The following is an 18,678-nucleotide window of genomic DNA, read 5'->3' as shown; positions in this document are numbered from 1 at the left end:
GACTGTGGGCAATACTTTTAGTGCTGAATTTTCAACCTCAGTCATTCTAAAAATGGATGCAAATGTCCAAACGGACCTCCCTGGATACCTGATAATCTTTTTATTGACTGTGCAGTTGAACGTTCCACAACGCATGCTGTGAACCTTACCAGGAACCGGCCACAGTACACCCAAGCCTGTAAGATTCAGGTGCTTCGGGGACATGTCAGGCTCAGTGATATGAGCAAGAAGATCGATTCTGAAGCCATCTAAGTGCGCCTATCTGAAGGGGGTAGAACCGACGAGGAGAGAAGAAACTCACTCTTAAGTGTGACGGCCTAGCTGAACATCTATCTCTCAGCCGGAAATCAGGTTAACCGCATAGGAGACATGAATTCAAAACCCCAGATGTCTCAGCCTCCACTTGAAAGCCCATGAACAGCACTCTGTCCTGATCTCCCTGAAACAGCATGACAAATAGCTGGTATTTTTGCTAGATTAGGCTTGGTTGACAGGCGCTGCCGAGGGGTATATGTAGCTCCTCAAGGCCTGCAGAATAGTCAAGAAATCAGAGTCTTTTTGATAGTGGATTTAGCTCAGTATGAGATGATTTTCTGGTCGACACTATCTATATAAGGGAGTGCAGTACTAGGTCTAGCGACCTAGTATCCTGGTCTCTTGCTATAGCTGAGTGGTTAACACTAACTTACATAGCAAGCAACCAACTACCCTACAATGCGCCCTAGGTGAGGTTGTTCGCATTATCAAGTTTTGAACACATAAAAGCTGGATGATAGCCAGGCCATCTGTCACCGGTATATGACCGCATGGGCCCTACCACTGCATATTGCACCGTCCAGTAGACGTGTAGCCGCCTTACGGAGCTAGCTATATGACTGGCAGGCACCTCACCGCCTCCCATACCGCCTAGAAGCTCAGCTCATAGAGCTCCACTCACCCCAATCATTATATGACTATGGCCTGCGGTCTTGTGAGTGCTCTCCTGCTGGGACAGCACCATAAAGATACCAATTACTGTAGTGGCATCAAATGCACCATTTGACTGTGTTATTGCCAACACCACCTACCATGGCGTCTTCTTTGACGCCCCACTGGATCAATTACAAAAAAAAGAGCTGCATGCCAGTAAACTCTTACTATGCAAGTGTCTCGCTACTCAAGGCTATTAGTATCCCCATATTTAGATGGATCAATGCAGGTCAGAAAGAAACCATCTGAGAATTGATTGAGGTAGCATTAAAGAGAGGACAGCTATCAAGATTCCTTGGGACGCCTACATAGCTGATCTCATTATGGAATCGGCTTTGAACTTTTCTTATGGACTATAGGATTAGAATGCTAAATATAAATGACCCAGTTAAAGCCAGTCATTTGTATTGGAATAAGTGCACAGCTGCTAGATTAGTACTATGCAGATATTGAGATAAAAAAAGACAGGTAATAGGAAAGTGTCAAGCATAATGACAACCACCAGAAAGCTTGGACCGGGGATGATGACCTTGCAATAGTGGCATTGGGGCTTGCTAATAGCATAGAGGTGAAGAATATGTAGGTTGCAATGTGCGAGTTTGGATATCAAGAATGGCTCACCTAAAAACATCTTGGCTCTTATGAGAGCTGATGGACAAGGCAGGAATTAAGGTATACTGAGGACAAATCGCAGAAGTAATCGATATGTTGTTCCCTACCTTCACTGATATGGCTGCACATCTGCACCTTTTCCCTCGGACGCTGCTCTTTCTCGCTGTCAGAGACTTTAACTAGGGCTTATCAATTGAGCAATCCTTATCCACAGGATTGTCCCCACCATCACTGCTATTCCTGCAATCACAATGTTGATTCTTAGCTGCAGAAATCTTACTCTAGAGAAGTCATATCCCTTTTGCTAAGGTACTGGTATAGCCACTGCAATGGAAGGGCGGCGTTTGGGGTTGCTAGACATTCCCTTCTCACAGGTACAGAAGAAGACTCTTGCGTGAATTCTGTTCCTAGTGGTTCTAAGGGAGATTGAGAAGCCTACGTGCTTGCTCATCTATGGTTATTAAAGTCGTCACTTCCTGCGAGGTCCCGGATTTATTGCTCTGCCCCTACCTACCTTCCTAAGCCATAGGGCCTTTTATAGAGCCCGCTTTATCCTGTATTCTTGCTTCTTGACTGCTTAGGTCGGTAATTATAATTGCTGGGATTGCTAGTTGTTTTGCATCTCAGTTTAATATAACAGTGTACATGGAGCAAGTTCACTTTCTGACTGTGAGAAGTAGCACCTACAGATGTAGCCTGCTTGGTATACAACAGTGTATCCCTGGTGAAACACCACTGAAACAGGAGAAGGAGGCGTTGGAAGTATATAGAAACCCTTCATGGGGACTGATTTTCTGAAAGATAGAAATGCATTCTCTATGAAATCAAGATACTACTTTGTTCCATATTCGAATCTACTGCACGACGGCTTAGTCATAACTTCACCATCCCCTTACAATTATTTTTACTATTTTATCTTTTGAAGATTGCAATGAGAGACCTACTATAATCTTTAATTTTCCATCTATCCTATGTATAAAAGCTTCTTAGATGGATGCTAGAAAACTAGTATGAGCATTAAGTATGGATAGGTGAGGGAGGATAGGGTGAAATGAAGCCAGGTGAGCAAATTCACCTTAAGTGGGTGAGTTGACCACATAACTCACCAAGCTCACCCCGTTAAAGCGGCAGTATCCAGGTGAGGCAAGAGTGAGCTGCTCGTAGATATCTGAACGATATTTTGACCTACCTAGGTAGTTGAACATGCTCTAATGTCACAACCAGCATAGCACAACGATGAGATTTGAAAATTCATACTGAGTTATTTTAGGCTACAGACCGAAGTAAGACACAGGATATTTTTTTTTCTCTTTTGAGGTCTTAATTATCTTATTGTCACCAAATAAAGCCCACAGCAACCTAGACGGTAAAAAAAGGCAGAAACACTATGCTCTGTGCAAATATCTAGCGACGTGTGTTCTTGTGCCCTCTCCCCCTTCAACACCATCAATACCATTCTGACGCCTTTGTCCCATGGCCGTTGTTCTCTCTGTGTGCGCACCAGGCAAACGGGTAACCATCAAGAAAAGATTTACATCGTCCCCTATTAGTGGACGCATCAAACGCAGTTTCGTCGAAACAGCAATCACACTCCGCTTGAGCGAAGGGACAGCAGACCGACTCGACTGAGATATCGGGGTAAAAGGCGTAAAAACAAAAGCAAGTAACAGACACTGCATGATCGTACAGTTACAGAAGGTGACGCGTTCGAAATACCGGATAGGGAGAAGAGAAGACAATGGGGAAGTTATAAGCGCTTCGAATACAAAAACAGAAAGATGGCCGTCTGAACGGCTGCAGAAAATAAAATGGAAGGTAGAAGGGGCAAGAAAATGTGAGACTCTATACAAAGGAAATCGAGGGGCTGTCTCCCTGCAAAGGAGAAACCCCTTTGGTTTCACGTAGCCACCCAGAGCACATCGAACTGCTCGAAAGTGCAGTCAGAGGCGATAACTCTGGCAGAGTAGCAAGGAAAAAAAGATTTCAAATAGCTACTGTTTTCATCTCACCCAGAGCTTCCGTGTCCAGGCCCGTGGACGATGATCGCTTGATTTCCTTCTCGGACACTTTCTCCTTGACTTTCTCCTGCTCTGGAGTTTTGTCCGCCTCCTCAACGACTTTCTCCGCGGGGCTGTCCTCTTTCTTCTCTTCTGGGATCTTCGGCGTTGCTACTTCCATGAGATCTTCTCCCTGGGAGGTCTTCACATTCTCTTTGGTAGCAAAGTCTTGAATCTTATCTCCTCCCACGTTAACCGAAACAGGACTCGGTGCTTCCTCCGTCACCCGAGCAAGAGGGCTAGAAATGCCAAACTGGTTCTTTGGGCTATGGTTAGACCCGCGGCCCCCGAAACGGTGTGGCGACCTTCCGCGTTCCTCACTTGGAGTTGGGCTTCCGTAGGGAGATTCTCGAGTGCCTTTGCCATTCGTATTGACACCAAGCCCGTGTGCACTCTTGCGCCTTGGCGGCCTTCTGCCATACTTCTGATCGACTCGCCAACGGAGGATCTCGAGATAAGGAGGCTCGACGTTTTGGTTCTTGAATTCCTTCAGCTTCAATTCGCCCGTTTCTTCGTCCACGAAGACTTTATCGCTCGTGATATCATCCGCCACAGTTGCGAGGAAGGCAGACCAGGATCGAGCAACCACGTATTTGCAGTCGTAATCCCGACCGAATATTATGACCTGTCCCCACTTGCCTGCCGGGCCAGGAGCCAGGTCTATCGCGATGTTGTTTCCACCCCAATCACGCGCAAGGGGGATCCAGCCGGGGTGCGCATACGCCTTCTGGATCGCACACGGTGGTTGCGAATCCTGTCTCTCGAGAAGTTCTTGCCTCCACAGTGGGTTCTGAGCTTGCTGCGAAGCCGCCGCGGACGAAGAACCTGCCTTCGATGAAAGTTGGGGATCCGTGATGGATGCCGCATTCAGGAATTCTTCGTTGACTGTTCGCCAATTTTTCCATTCCTGCACGATTTCCTCGCAGTCAAGAAGCATACAACCGAAGAGGATGCCAGTAGGCAGGCCACCACGCTCTTGACCGTCGTGTATTTGTAGAGACTCTCGAACATCCAGGGGCAAGGTGCAGTCTAGTTCGTGTTCCAGCTCATTGACATCGTTGAGAGTGCACCCTTCACACAACTGATCGAAGAGTTCCTCGTAATTCTTCTCTGCCCACCGGTCGATCTTCCTCCAGGAGTGGGATACGGGTGGAGGAGGCGGGGCGCCGTCATGGAAGCTCTGCATCTGGATTTCTCCAGAGCCGTCGCCGTGCTCGTTTGATCTCCTCTTTTGAGAGGAGAGCGACCTCATCCCCGGGGAGTAGGGACGGGTTGGGGAAGCAATGCCGCTAGGAGAGCCAGGCCAGCCATTCGAGCTTGTGGAACGTTTGGGGTCCTCTTCCTCGTAGGAAGTCAGATCTGCTCGAGACTCGGCAGCGCTGGTTACGGAAGTGAGAGGTGCATCGCGGCTCTGACTGAGAGGAACATGCTGGCCAGTTCGAAAAGGGGAATCATGGGAAGCATGTCGGTCATTAGAAGTCATGGTATGCCAGAAGGACCGCCATGCTGACCCGATACTGGTAGGGATTAGAAGAGCAGGCCAGAAGGGTGTGGGAGAAGAGATACTCACGGGTTTGTCATCACGGGCGTAGGATAGTAACAGGACGCTGGGAAGACGCAGGGATGACAGGCGACTCAGGAATTAGCTGTAGCAGGATTGTTCATCGAGATTGTTGCGAGCGACGAGGGAAGGAGATGCGGGTGCCGGTACAGTACAAAGGCCAGTATACGCAACAAAGTGAGGGGATCGGGGACCGGAAAACAACAAGACCAGGACCCCAGGAGACACAGAGAGAGCAATGAGACAAGAGAGCGAGTAGAAGAGCAGCGGTAGGGATTGGATGGAGAGGAGGGTGTATGGGGAGAAGCAAAGGACAGAGTTGAAGAGCAGGCGATGGAGATGAGTGGATTGCCGCTGCGTTTCTGCGTTCTTCGCTCTGGCTTCTCCTGGATCTAGCGCGGGCTGGGCAGGCGAAGCTGGCATCTGCCATTCGCATTTCACCCCTGGGAAGGCGCTCGGGCGGCGCCAGCCTCAGCCTGTCCGCCGCGTTCCACAGTCAACCGCCTTCCGCCTCTCTCCTTATATCCGGTCCTCTTCAAGGCCTCATGTCTCTCCGCCCCTTACGATGCTGACAGGTCTGATATCCCTGCATTACTTGCTGTGCCATGACACTGTCCGGCACTGTGCTCTGTACCGCTGGACGCATGGCTGTCCCGGAAGAAATCAACAGGTTGGGCATATATGCAGTCTTCTAGGTCGCAAAGATTAAGAGCCAGCCTAATAACATGGAAAACCACCTACAGACCTCTACCTAGGTACATGCACTCTTCTAGGACTTTCCTTTCAACTCTGCCAATATTGGTGCCACAGGAATAAGGCACCAGGACCAGGTAACGTACAGAGTACTCCATAATCATATGGACCTCTGTGCCTTTTCATTTCTCTTAGTGGATGATCAAACAGCCCGGTCGCTGTTGGTCTCTGTGTCAAGCCGAGATAGTCGATGGGGTCGAATTTCAGAAGCAGTGGGTCTCGAGATCTAGGCTCTTGTGGAGTTTTCTGGCTCCTTGCCTTAGGTACTCATAAAATCACAATAGTTAGCCCTCCCGTGGCATTCGGCAAGTTGGGCACTGAGACAAAGAAAAAGAAAGAGAAGAATATTCTATTATTAACCTTGCCCTTTGCAAATTTTCACGGCTTGTTAGAGTGTGGGTAAGGCAGCACGTTGCTTCCATGGGCCAGATCTCCAAGAGTCTTCGGCTTCCACAGCCAGGGTAAACTCTAGAAGAAAACTTTATTCCAACCATCTGTGCCGTTCAAGCAGCCACGGGCCGCGGGAAAAACTTGGCATCTGCACTTCCCAGACGCCGCGGGAATCGCAAAACAACCACGCCGCCAGCAAGGAAAATAACCCTATCTCGCTTCCTGTCGGCAATAGCGGCAAAACACAGCCGCCATGCCGATGATCCCTGCAGAGAATAGTCATAAATGAATGTCGCAGTTGCCACCCCCGCATCTAACTGAAGCGGAGAGTGGTGATGATTAACTGCAAATCAAACTTTCCCTAATACCCTACATTGTACTATTAATATCATAACCTAGGCCATTATCTGAGTGTTGAAAAGCCAGGTGGTACGTGGATTTGTTAGTGCAAGACTAGGTGTGTTTGTCTGGAGGGAAGCTTATGCTAGACAATATTTCTATATTTATTTCCCATGGTAGTGTCAAGGACCAAATGTGCCTGGCTTACAAGCTACAAAGATCCGATGTCATACCAGGTGTATAACAATGCTGACAATGGCATTGGCCACTGCATGAGGCTGTCCAATCAAATGTTCACGGCTTCTCGGGGTCATTGCACGGGCAGTACTTCATACAAGGTGGATACCAGCCCCTTGCCTGTGCATAACTTCGCCAGGGATAAGTCTGGCTGGCTAAACGAGGATGAATAGATTATCTTGCACAAATCGGACTGTATGCAAGTACAATCTCACTTTCCGGTGTAAACTACCTTGAATAATATTCGCATAGACAGAACGGTGGTAGTCGAGCATCAGTAAAAGCTACCTAGGTAGGTACCTAGCTGATAGAGGTCAATGCTATGAAAACCTGCCGCCACCTTATCTCTGTTTGGTGGCTGTACGACATCTGCCAGCTTGCTCGGTGCCATCAGTATGGAGCTCTTCTTGAGTATATCGTAAGAACAACCACTACCTCCGACTGCTATCAATTACCATTGTCAATTACCATTTTCAACTGTGGTAATATGTTGCTGCCGGTAGGGATGTATTGGTCCGACACGGTTCTGGTCGAACTCGTCGCTCGTTCCATACTGAACAAGGCGATGATGATACGGATCTCCCGCCATGAGCCATAGATATCCCATACGTTTGTATGATCCAGCCGCGCAAAAAACAGTCGATTTCGTCTTCAGTCCCAGTCATCATCATCCTCATCATCCCTGCTCTGTCTGGTATTGCTACTCCGAATTCCCTTTCTCTCCCTCCTCCACCCAGCATCCTCTTCGCTGTCACTCTCTTCACCGTGTCCTCCATCATTGTCATCCAGCTTCTCCTTGACCAATATCCCCCTCTTCAACAGTCTCTTCTCAAGCTCCACGGTCCGGAAGCCGCTGGTGCCGTCCTGCTGACCCCCAGACCCGAGCCCTTCGAAGCCCAGCACGCGCTCCACGCCCACTCCGTCCACGAACCCGATCACACATGGGAGGACTCGCACCTTGAGTTTCTCCACCACGAAGGGACAGTTACGCACATCGACGCGGGCGAAACGGACCTCGAAATGCCGCGACGCGAGGAGTCGGAGATGCTCATCCATGACACCGCAGCGGGTGAAGTCCGGATGCGAGAAATGCACAACGCATCGCTGTGACTGGGTCGTGAAGTCCAGAAGGGCCTGGTCATTGGACAGGGTCGGATACAGGGCGTTGTTCACGATTGTCGTGGTCGATGAGAACCCCGCGCCGGCGGAGGAGGGGTCGCGCTGGGCGTCCTTTGCAGACGCGAATTCGGCGTGCAGCTGCTCAATGCGATGGGCGTGGTAAGCCGAGTCATCCTCCTTTTCTAGAGCTTCGAAGAGGGCGTCATCGTCAAGATCGTCCGGGTCTGTTGCGGAGGTGTTGCGGTCTAGCGCGGCAGTCGAAGACATTCTTATTATTATTACCCTCGCGGGAAATGAAATTTCCTGCGAGCGACCTTCTCCTCAAACCGCCTATACCGTGCAGCCTCGTAGAAAAACTGTGAGTGAAATGGTGCAGTTTGGGATTGGGCTCGTAGGGAAAGAGAAGAGCGACAGGAAGGGAGCTGCTTTCCGATACGGTGTGCTGCAAGTTGGTTTGGTGCGAGAAAGGTCGTCGATCTTTACGGGCCATATAATAACACATATTGTAAGCACAAACCCACACTGCTACGCTCTGAGATACATGCCAGACGGGCGAGGATATTGTTGAGATCTCCAATTGCTAGAAATTTGGTGGCCATTGGAGCCATGTTGAAGCTAGCAGGCGTGCGCCGGCAGTATACATTATTACATCTGGGATAGCGCATGTACTTCCGCCAAGGGAGAGCATAGTACAGCCTACCGCGCCCGTAACAGATCCATTTGGTGTTGTATGCTGTCGTGTGCCTGCATATATGTAAGACTTGGGGCTGTGGAGATGAATAATACGGATCTGGAAACAAATCTATGTATAACCTGTCGCTCTGCATTTTTGCAACCGGGAGCCACCAGGCTAGAGTGTCCCCAAACGTATGCAGGAACCAGAAAAGACATAATATATATGTGTATATAAATTCAAATATAATGATTTCGAAGGCCAAATAGCTGGGTTTGATGCATTCCAGCCGAAAGAACATGTCCAGCGGAAGAGGACATGTATCCACCGGGGCCTAGCGCCTGGCGCGAAGAGCCTCGCTCGACGCTCAACGCCAGGCTCCCTGGACATCCCTTGCCCAAAGAGCCGCTCCCGGTTCGTTTTTTGTGCCACATTCCTCTTCGCACTCCTTCATCCTCCCCCCGGAGAGCGCGCTGTTTCGGTTTCACGTTCGTTCCCCCCTTTCTGCCATTGTGATCTTTGTGTTCTCCCGCTTGCGCCCTTTTTTTACAATCGCCTTTCCGCCAATCCAATCTCCCCCCACCGGCGGCCACACTCCTTCCGATCCTCCTCTCCCCTTTCTCCTATCCTCCACCGTCAGGTCGGGTCTTATTCAAGATGGCAGAAGGCAAAAAGACGGACGACTATACTATCGAGATGGGCAAGCTGGAGCCGGGTAGCAAGGAGTTTGACGCTCCTCCACCCCAGCCTAGGAGCACCGTTCCCACAAGCTCCGTGGCCAACAATCCGATTTTCCCGGTCCTGGCATACTGTGGTTCGTCCATTTTAATGACTGTTATGAACAAATATGTCCTCTCTGGCCTGGATTTCAACCTCAATTTCTTTCTTCTCTGTGTCCAGGTGTGTCTGCGTTGCGCTCCCTCGACCCTTGGTATACATGCTAACTTGCAACCTCTACTTCTTGCAGTCTATTGTTTGTGTCGTTGCGATCCAGACCTGCAAAGCGTGCAATCTTATAAATTTCAGAGATTTTAGCGCTGATGAGGCCAGAAAATGTTAGCATCCCCGTGCGACTTTTTAATATCGGCTGTGGCCTTGTATCACTTGAAACTGACAGTCCTTCACGCAGGGTTCCCGATTACCCTTCTCTTGATTGGCATGATCTATACCGGTTCCAAGGCGCTCCAGTTCTTGTCGATTCCCGTGTACACCATCTTCAAGAACCTGACGATTATCCTTATCGCCTATGGAGAGGTTCTCTGGTTCGGCGGCTCGGTCACCGGTCTCACCCTCTTCTCCTTCGGTCTCATGGTTCTCAGTTCTATCATTGCTGCGTGGGCCGATATCAAGCATGCCGTTGAAAGCAGCGTCGATGCTACCGCCAAGGTTTCCACTTTGAACGCCGGCTACATCTGGATGCTGATCAACTGCCTTTGCACTTCTTCCTACGTACTGGGTATGCGCAAGAGGATCAAGCTGACTAACTTTAAGGACTTTGACAGTAAGTCCCCTTTGCCGTCGTATATGCGGGGATTCAAGTTTCTGACTGAACCCGTTTAGCTATGTTCTACAACAATCTTCTCTCGATTCCCGTTCTTATCGTCTTCACGCTCTTGGTGGAAGACTGGTCCTCTGCCAACGTCAACCGCAACTTCCCACCGGCCAGCCGTAACAGCATCTTCATGGCCATGATCCTTTCTGGTCTCTCGTCTGTGTTCATCTCCTACACCTCGGCGTGGTGTGTTCGTGTGACGTCCTCGACCACCTACTCTATGGTGGGAGCGTTGAATAAGCTGCCGATTGCTCTGTCTGGTCTGATCTTCTTTGACGCCCCGGTTACATTCCCCAGTGTCTCTGCCATCGTAGTCGGCTTTATCAGCGGTATCGTGTATGCCATTGCCAAGGTTAAGCAGAATGCGAAGCCCAGGACCGGGGTCCTGCCTACTGCCAATCAACCGGTTAGCGCTAGCAGCCAGAGCGTGAGAGACGGGCTCAGATCGTGAATGGCTGCAACGATAATATCTGCCGTTTGGTATTGCATGAGTGGGAGGATATACTTTGAATAAGCCCGTTGTATTTAACGGACCGGCCTTGCAATTCCTAGTGCAGCGTTCAAGCGCTAACCTAAGAGCTGGCTTACCTTCATTTGATGTCTGGCTGCGCGTTTGGTTACAGCTGCTTACGGCCCATGAAGTCTGACTTGGCACCGGCAGATTGGAACTATTTTCATGTACTCTACCTACCTTACAATCTTCTATCTAGAAGGCCTTCTCTTCGTTTGCATACGTCGGTCTCTACCGGTGCTGGGATGTTATAGGTGGTTTATCTCTGCGTCATGGCGTTTTGCTTTATTTTTTTACATTTATTTATTTTATTATTGTCATTGATATCTCTCTTTCTCTTTGCTGTTGTTCTCAATTTCGGCCGGGGGAAGGAATTGTCGATCGAAAAAATCGGTAACTATTTATGTAGATGAAGGCTTATGTGGTCATTTATTCGAGACTGTATATACTGCTATTCGGCGTATAGAGTACCTTCATCTTTTCTAGTGCTGCGGTACTTCAGAGGTAGAGTTTCTTTCTTCTCGGTGACCTATCTTAAAACAAGAATCTATTTTTATTGGTGTTGTAATTTCTGCAGGCTCTGTACCGTCTGTTTTTTGGTTTTTACTCAAATCTGAGCGGTGACCGCATCGGACGCGAGGCCGTGCACGTTACATCAACATCGACAACCATCCTTTTTCTCCTACACACGGCAACATCAACTAGCTAGCCCGTTCGCGGAGAGACCTCAGAATGCCCAAAGCTAAAGAGAAGAGAATACCGCACTACAACCATCATGAGGCGCCCAGAAACTCTCAGCGCGGCGGCGCCGGTGGTGGTGCTGTCGGGAAGTGCAAAAAAATGCACACCTTCTCCAGGTTGTCTTCCTCGGGGAAGGACGGCAGCACGCTTCATAATAATAATAACCAGCAACAGAAGAGACAGCAGCAGCATGTTCGGCCGACGATCCCGTTTGGGAAGAGAGATCGGATCCTTTTGATTGGTGAAGGTATGTATCTGTACTGGGTTTGTTTTTTTTTTTTTTAAAATACCCTTACTGAAAAAGATTGATTGTATATTCATTCCATCTTCTTTACCTTATGGATATGTACCATTCAATCCCCAAGCTACACACCCCTCCTTTCCTTCTCCTCCTCTTTTAATCTTTATTATGTATACACTGTCTTCTAAGTTCGAGTTTGCAACTTACAGGAGATTTCTCATTTGCGCGCTCTCTGGCCGTACATCATCGATGTAAAGATGTCCTGGCCACATGCTATGACTCCAAGGAGACAGTGCACAGCAAGTATCCACAGGCGGAAAAGAATATCAGTGCGTTCCTCGATGCCTTCTCTCGCAAAAAGAAGCGGGAATCCGGTACCGCAGAAGAAGCAGAGGATGAAGGAGGCACAGAACAGGGCAGGGACGACGGAGGAAAGGGAGAAAGAGGGGAGGAAACGAATAATAACGACGACGACGACGGCCAGAAACGTCGCACCCGTCGTCACGGTCCGAGGGTCCTCTATTCTGTCGACGCTCGAAAACTCGGATCCGCCGCTGGCGGTGGGAAGAAAGTCCGCACCGGCTTCCCTCGATGGGAGCTCCGACGTCCCGCATGGAAAAGGGGAGCTGCTGCTGCTAATCCGGCGGTGGCCTCTGAGAGAAGACCAGGCGGTGGCGGGCCGTGGGACATCATCTGCTTCAACTTCCCCCATGTCGGTGGCCTCTCGACGGACGTGAACCGGCAGGTCCGTTCGAATCAGGAGCTTCTGGTTGCGTTCTTCCGGGCCTGCGTGCCGTTGCTTTCTGTCCCGACGTCGCATGATGGAGAGGATGATGATGAGTCCGACTTCGAGGGATATACCGACTCAGAGTTCAGCGACGACAACGATGATGATACTGAGGGCAACGGTGTGGCGGGAGCTGAAGACGATGGTGACGCCCGTGCATCATCTACAGGAACCAGACGGGGCGAGAAGCGAAGAACTGAACCGGGCCAAATCCTGGTCACCCTCTTCGAGGGCGAGCCGTATACACTCTGGAATATTAGAGATCTTGCGCGCCATGCCGGCCTGCGGGTTGTCACCAGCTTTAGATTCCCCTGGACATCATACCCTGGTTACTCTCACGCCCGGACGCTGGGCGAAATAGAGGGACGCCATGGCGGGAGAGGCGGTTGGAGAGGCGAGGAGAGGGAAGCAAGGACTTATGTGTTTGAGGTGAAGACGGAAAACTATGTAGATGCCATGCAAACTAAAAGTCGGAAGAAGAGAGCAAGAGAAGGATCTGACAGCGATGACAGTGACTAGGAAAACAAGTACACATTACATACATTTTTTATCATTAAGTCGTTACCATATACTGTATTGTAATCCTACGATATATAAACCTTCTTCATTTCACTCTCATCAAACACTTCGCCGGTTGTTGGGTCTTTAACCTTGCCTTCGCCGACACACCCGACTTTCTTACTCATTTCCAGTAGACGCTCCCGTCCATATATCCTTCCATTTGGTAAAACGATCGGGTCGCTCTCGACGTAGCTCTTTGTATGGTGGGCGTAAGGCACGCTCCGCGCTAACTCGTTCAGCTCTGTGGAGCAGATGGGGCAGACAGAAGTCGTGGCAGACAGCGAGTTGGAGCTCGAAGATGCATATGCAGAGTGACATGAAGGCGTCTTGAGCGCCGATAGTCCAGCGGAAAGCGCAATATGCAAAAGGGGACGGGAGGGCAGTGATAGAAGTTCATGATGCGTGCGGATGAAGAGGTCGGATAGGTAGTTCCAACGGTCCGGTGAATACATAGACTATAGATACCGTTAGAATGTCGCGCTCCCAGAACGACATATTCTACCTTTGAAGAACTATTAGAAAACGAACGCACCTTGTAGGGCTCAGCGTTGGTATCCCGCGGGAAAGCAAGGAGACCTGCTGCTCGCTGTATTTCCTGGGATTGTGTCTCGGCATGAGGCGATAGATATTTCTTCGCATGCTGCATGGCTTCAAGGAACTTGCCTCTCTGGCCTGTCCTGACCATCTCGATATACTGTTGCAATCGTAATTCAAACTCCAAATTATACTGTAGTAGATGTCAGTCTCCCACCAGTAACGAGGATGCTCAGCAAAAGCGGTGCATTTAAGCTGGCATACCTGGCTTTTCTTCAAGGCTACTTTGTTCTCCCCGCACCACTGAAGCGCCTCCTTGGTTTCCCCGCGGCGCAAGCTCTCTGCAATGCGTTGACACTGTACAAAGACGTTGAGGTCCACCAGATCCTCGATTCCCTTGTCTCGAGCCAGTTCCTTCGCACTTTCCGAAAAGCCGGAGCGTAGCATATGGTCCACCAGCAACCTGTTCAGTCGTACCCTTGACCACTCGTCGTATTTCACGTCCGCCAGGCTTGGGATCTTATAGAGGTCTTCCAGATGCTGAATGCGCTTTCTTGACTGCATCTGGATCTTTTTCTCCTCCTCCTGTAGGCTCTCCATTTTCCGTTTGAGGCCCTGCATGCGAGATATCATAGTGTCGAGAGAGGCCAGGGTCTCTTCTGGGCCCTGCGTCCCGGACAGTGAGGCGTTGGCGGCCTCTTTAAGTGCTGGGAGAATGTATTCCTTCTCGCGTTCGACGATCCGCTGTACCGACTTGAAATTTCGTCGTGCTAGCTCGTGGGGAAGGCGAAGAAGTGGTTGATCCTGGTATGCCAGTCAGAATCAAAGGTCAAGCAGGCAGAGAGAGCTGGGGACGATGTACCAGGAGAAGGTGGCTCTCCGCATTGAGCTTCGTCGACGTGAGCTCCGCGGCCATGGTGCGATAAGATACACTGTCCGAGCCCCAGGATATATGGGTAGTAGACCTTGTAGATACTTGAAATGGCACGGGACAGGAGTTGTGTGGCTGGCCGTGGCGATCTGAAGGTGGGAGGATAGAAGTCGACCCTCGTCGGAGGCGGAGACTCGGCGGGTCGGCGAGGTCACGGACACTCAGTCCTCCGCAGTCGCATACAGCATGACCGAGTCACGGCTACGAGTTACGAGTGGCGAACTTCTGATGCGGACTAGCAGACATCTCTTTTACTGGACAGACAATAGTCCTTAAAATTCAAACACTTGTCGATTATCTGCATTAGCTGCAGAACACCCTTCTGCACTCCAAAAATGACATTGATACATCCTAACAAGCAAATTCCGACTAAATCAAACATCTGTAAACAGCAGCGATCCCTTTTTCACCCGAGACTCCGGCCAGATAAAATAGCAATAAATGTTACAGGAAACGTGCCCAGAAAGAGCTCCGACGGGCAAGCGCAGCAGTATGAGTGAAATGTCCCAGATCTATAGCGTATATAACCGTCGAAGCCGGAGCTACGACTTCCTCTGGGAGCCGTCTACTCACTGTCATCACTCTCATCCTTGTCCTGCTTAGACTTCCTTCGCTCCTTTTTTTCTTTCTTCTCCTTCTTCTTGCGCTTGCGTTCAGCTCGCTCCTCGGGCGTTTCGCCTTCGTGCCTCTTGCGTTTCTTCTTCCCGTCGTCCTCTTTAGACTCATCCACTTCCATCTTCTCTGCTGGAGACGATGGAGCACCATTGGATGGAGTTGGCGGCACAGCTGGCGCATCTGCCTTAGATGGAATTTCCGCTGGTTGCTGAGTAGCAGTTTCTTCGGCAGGAGCATTGTAGTCTTTATACTCGTTCTGCCATTTTGCAGGAGTAGCCTCGTTGGGGCGCCCGTATTTCTATCGAGATCGTTAGCACATATAGACGATGAGTGACAGTGTCCAAATGGGCTGCTTACATCAAGCTTGCCGGCCGACTTCAGTTTCTTCTTCTCCAGTGCCACTGGGCCCATACCCCACCTACGGGGGTAGAGGTCACGCTCCATGATGCAGCGTTTAACCTTAGCAACAACCCCATGGTCACAGGTGGAAAGCTCAACGGTCGACATCTGAGCAATACCAATAGCAATCGCTTCGCCCTTGGTTGTCATGAGGACAACCTCTTCGTTGACTTCAATCCCAGCCTCTATGTGAAATGTTAATTATGGCCAAGACCCAGTTTTGGATGCGTAAAGACTTACCGAAACGCAAGAGACCGGGAATCATGAGTTTCGCACCGTAGCACACGGCATTGACAGCGCTGTCCTTAACAACAATACGCTTATATGTCGTAAGAAGGCTTTCCAAAGGCCGGATCACCTTTCGCAAGTAGGACTCATCACGCTGGTTATCCATCATCCACTGGGCATCAAGAACATCATGAAGAGTGACCATTCCATCCTGCTCGTCCATCGCACCACTTCGCACACGTCTAAGCTCCTGCATGTGCGCACCCACGCCCAGCAGTAATCCTAAATGGACACAGAGGGTCCGAATGTACGTTCCCGCTTCGCAGCTAACCCAGAAGACACCGAGGTGCCTATCGTTGTCAAACTCATAAAGCTTGCTCTCGTGGATAGTCCTGATACGCAATTGACGCTTGACAGCGGAGATCAACGGCGGCCGCTGGAAAAGTGCACCAGTCAAGGTTTCGAGGGCTCGCGCGAACTGAGCCTCGCCACCTGGGATCCTGTCATGGAGCCGGATGACACACACATATTCCTTTCCTGCGCCTTGCTGCGACTTCACTAGACGAGTTGCACGGTCAATGCAGACAATGAGACAGCCGGTGACCTTGGGATCTAGGGTACCGCTATGACCGGTTTTCTCGACCCTTAACGGAAACAAGGTTAGAGCTGATCGTCCATTGCAGTTTGGGCAAGGGTAGGATTACCTCAAGATCCTCTTCATCCAAGCCACGACTTCATGGCTGGATGGGTTAGACGGCTTGTCAAGGTTGATCACGCCCGAGCTGATGTAGGACTTCAAGTCGCGTTTGAGGGGAGAACTGCCGGCCGGGATGGGAGTAAAGTGGCCAGTCCTGACAAGAACTGAAACAGCATTAGAATGGGCATCATAGAGAGAAGAGAGCGCGTGGGAAACATACGTTTGTCGTAGTTTTTCAGCAAAAGCGGCCACTCAGAGGTGGGAATGCTGGGCGTTACAGCCTCAGGCTTGATGGTGTAGTCAACATCTTCCTTGGCCACTGCGGCTGCCATCTTGAACGGTCTGTACAAGAATTCAGAACAGTCCGCTGGAGGCGCGTTGAGGGAAGGAGTGAAGGAGGCTGTGGCAGATCGAGCTCGCTCTCGCTCTGGGTCGCGAGGAAAGAACTTTTGTCGGTTCTCCGTAGGGAAATTTTGAAGTGCGGCGAGAGCTCCAGCGACAAAACGGGCTAGCGCCAACCTTGCGCCGCTGCTTCTGCTCCACGGCCGACGCTCCACATGCAGAATCTGCTCTGGCCCATACAGAAATACCTTCAATCCATCGAATATTAATTCTTTTCCAAATACTGTAACTTGCATTCTACCCTAGCACTTAGAGCCTACTATGCTGATGACGCAGCTAGTGTGGCTCCCTTTAAGCCACGAAGACCAACGGGTTCTATGAACTACTTGTTGCAATATCTCATGAGGACTTCGTCGTGGCTATCATACAGATTCGTTATAGGTGCTCTACTAGGCTTCAGTCGCCTCCCAGCCTTCGACCGGCACCTCTTCCACTCCATGAACCCCCAAAAGAGGAAGTCCAGCCACCAGAGGCTGAGCCGCGCTGCGGTTGCTGGCTTGGGCGATATGCCGTGCCATAGGTACGATGTGCCTCTCGCCGGACATCGGCACCAAACAACTTCTTCACAAATCCTGGCGTGACGATGTAATTTTTGCCACCACCAAAAGTTGGGTAAATACGGGTGAGAAAATCATAGAGATGAGCAGCAATGATGCCCATACCGTCACACAATGCTGCAGGCCACCCCGATATTACCAAAGTGAGGGTGAGCATCGCCCACGGCAGAAGCTCGACAGGGAGTGTGACGAATAGATAGTTCACCTTCCTCCCTCGGTTGTCTTGTGCAAATGTGTAGACAAAAGCAATAATCAGTGCTGCTTTGAATTAGCGTGTACATATGCCCATCAGAGATGATGGGGAAACCGACCATGAGTGAAAATTATATTACTCAACAGGTAACCTGCGGTGAGCTTGACTTGGTCAGCATATGAGGCTTATATCAGACTATCTGGTGAGCGGCTTGGAGGTTGAGAAACGACATCGTGTTTAGTGAAAAAAAGACTTTTATGTATATATTGATATGAGAATTGAAATGTAGGGCACCATAACCACCGCACGTAAAACATAAATTTACGCAGGCTATCTCAGTGGACTTCCCACCATCCTGCACCGCATACAGTCCAGAGGATTGCGAAAAATAGGATCTGTATGAAGTGCAGGGTCGATCTTCCTCACTCCCAGGAACCGCTTCAGCTAGGAAAGGCTGGGCGGGCAGATATGTGAGGTGACTAGGATAATAAAAAGGAAAACAGACACCGGGCAACATCATCACGGCCCAGTAAGAATGACTTATGGCTCCGCTGTAACTGGGGATAAGTGATCCCGTCACTTACCAAAATCACGACGCCTACAAATATCACGTAAGTGAAAAAGTCACTAGGAATGCTGAAACGCGGCGAGCCACTCTCCAAAGAGCTGCCGTATGTAAACACTACGTTGAGAGATTAGTACTGCCCAGCCACGAGGCATCACTAGCTCATACTGAAGTAGAGGTCAAAGAAGAAGGAAAGACCCGAGCCGGTGAGTAGAAAGGGAGAAAAGAGCCTCCATATCTCTGGTGGAAACCGGAAAATTCGTTTCGGCAGGAACAAAGTGAGGTAACCATCAAGGAGGCCACCATAGACCAGAGCAGATTGAAGAAATGTGAGTGCTGTAAGAGTTCTGTGCGAAGTCGTTAGCAACGTAAGGCTGGAGGGGCCAGAACCCAGAACGTAGGGAGGAAACTGTACCTAGAAACAGGAGGAGCGGACCAGAACGCATCCATCTCT

General features: G+C 50.0%; 8 protein-coding genes across 8 annotated transcripts; 2 read left to right on the top strand and 6 right to left on the bottom strand.

The window, feature by feature from the left end:
• Positions 1 to 3,564: 3,564 nt before the first annotated feature.
• On the bottom strand, positions 3,565 to 5,219 carry VTN00DRAFT_1002 (uncharacterized protein; the record flags this gene model as incomplete). Its single annotated transcript, XM_069426630.1, has 2 exons — positions 3,565 to 5,155; positions 5,209 to 5,219. 2 exons carry the CDS (start codon positions 5,217 to 5,219, stop codon positions 3,565 to 3,567), a joined length of 1,602 nt encoding a protein of 533 aa, XP_069291704.1.
• Positions 5,220 to 5,280: 61 nt separating this feature from the next.
• Positions 5,281 to 5,622, bottom strand: VTN00DRAFT_1001 (uncharacterized protein; the record flags this gene model as incomplete). The annotated part of the gene is made up of 1 exon (XM_069426619.1): positions 5,281 to 5,622. One exon carries the CDS (start codon positions 5,620 to 5,622, stop codon positions 5,281 to 5,283), a length of 342 nt encoding a protein of 113 aa, XP_069291703.1.
• A 1,947-nt stretch (positions 5,623 to 7,569) lies between these two features.
• VTN00DRAFT_1000 (uncharacterized protein) lies at positions 7,570 to 8,304 on the bottom strand (the record flags this gene model as incomplete). Its single annotated transcript, XM_069426608.1, has 1 exon — positions 7,570 to 8,304. The coding sequence occupies one exon, from the start codon at positions 8,302 to 8,304 to the stop codon at positions 7,570 to 7,572; it is 735 nt and encodes a 244-aa protein (XP_069291702.1).
• Positions 8,305 to 9,367: 1,063 nt separating this feature from the next.
• On the top strand, positions 9,368 to 10,713 carry VTN00DRAFT_999 (uncharacterized protein; the record flags this gene model as incomplete). The annotated part of the gene is made up of 4 exons (XM_069437005.1): positions 9,368 to 9,610; positions 9,678 to 9,765; positions 9,840 to 10,211; positions 10,271 to 10,713. The coding sequence occupies 4 exons, from the start codon at positions 9,368 to 9,370 to the stop codon at positions 10,711 to 10,713; spliced, it is 1,146 nt and encodes a 381-aa protein (XP_069291701.1).
• Positions 10,714 to 11,505: 792 nt separating this feature from the next.
• Positions 11,506 to 13,061, top strand: VTN00DRAFT_998 (uncharacterized protein; the record flags this gene model as incomplete). The annotated part of the gene is made up of 2 exons (XM_069436994.1): positions 11,506 to 11,761; positions 11,965 to 13,061. The coding sequence occupies 2 exons, from the start codon at positions 11,506 to 11,508 to the stop codon at positions 13,059 to 13,061; spliced, it is 1,353 nt and encodes a 450-aa protein (XP_069291700.1).
• Positions 13,062 to 13,126: 65 nt separating this feature from the next.
• Positions 13,127 to 14,553, bottom strand: VTN00DRAFT_997 (uncharacterized protein; the record flags this gene model as incomplete). The annotated part of the gene is made up of 4 exons (XM_069436983.1): positions 13,127 to 13,558; positions 13,636 to 13,830; positions 13,902 to 14,441; positions 14,500 to 14,553. The coding sequence occupies 4 exons, from the start codon at positions 14,551 to 14,553 to the stop codon at positions 13,127 to 13,129; spliced, it is 1,221 nt and encodes a 406-aa protein (XP_069291699.1).
• Positions 14,554 to 15,133: 580 nt separating this feature from the next.
• Positions 15,134 to 16,839, bottom strand: VTN00DRAFT_996 (uncharacterized protein; the record flags this gene model as incomplete). The annotated part of the gene is made up of 5 exons (XM_069436972.1): positions 15,134 to 15,481; positions 15,541 to 15,767; positions 15,823 to 16,454; positions 16,515 to 16,671; positions 16,728 to 16,839. The coding sequence occupies 5 exons, from the start codon at positions 16,837 to 16,839 to the stop codon at positions 15,134 to 15,136; spliced, it is 1,476 nt and encodes a 491-aa protein (XP_069291698.1).
• Positions 16,840 to 17,305: 466 nt separating this feature from the next.
• Positions 17,306 to 18,674, bottom strand: VTN00DRAFT_995 (uncharacterized protein; the record flags this gene model as incomplete). Its single annotated transcript, XM_069436961.1, has 5 exons — positions 17,306 to 17,724; positions 17,778 to 17,820; positions 18,244 to 18,341; positions 18,393 to 18,571; positions 18,640 to 18,674. 5 exons carry the CDS (start codon positions 18,672 to 18,674, stop codon positions 17,306 to 17,308), a joined length of 774 nt encoding a protein of 257 aa, XP_069291697.1.
• Between the last annotated feature and the right edge of the window lie 4 nt (positions 18,675 to 18,678).

Source organism: Thermoascus crustaceus (genome assembly GCF_041956765.1).
Source record: "Thermoascus crustaceus strain CBS 181.67 unplaced genomic scaffold VTN00scaffold_1, whole genome shotgun sequence".
Lineage (NCBI taxonomy): Eukaryota > Fungi > Ascomycota > Eurotiomycetes > Eurotiales > Thermoascaceae > Thermoascus > Thermoascus crustaceus.
Note: the sequence above shows the minus strand (reverse complement) of the source record. Positions and strands in the feature narration are given on the sequence as shown.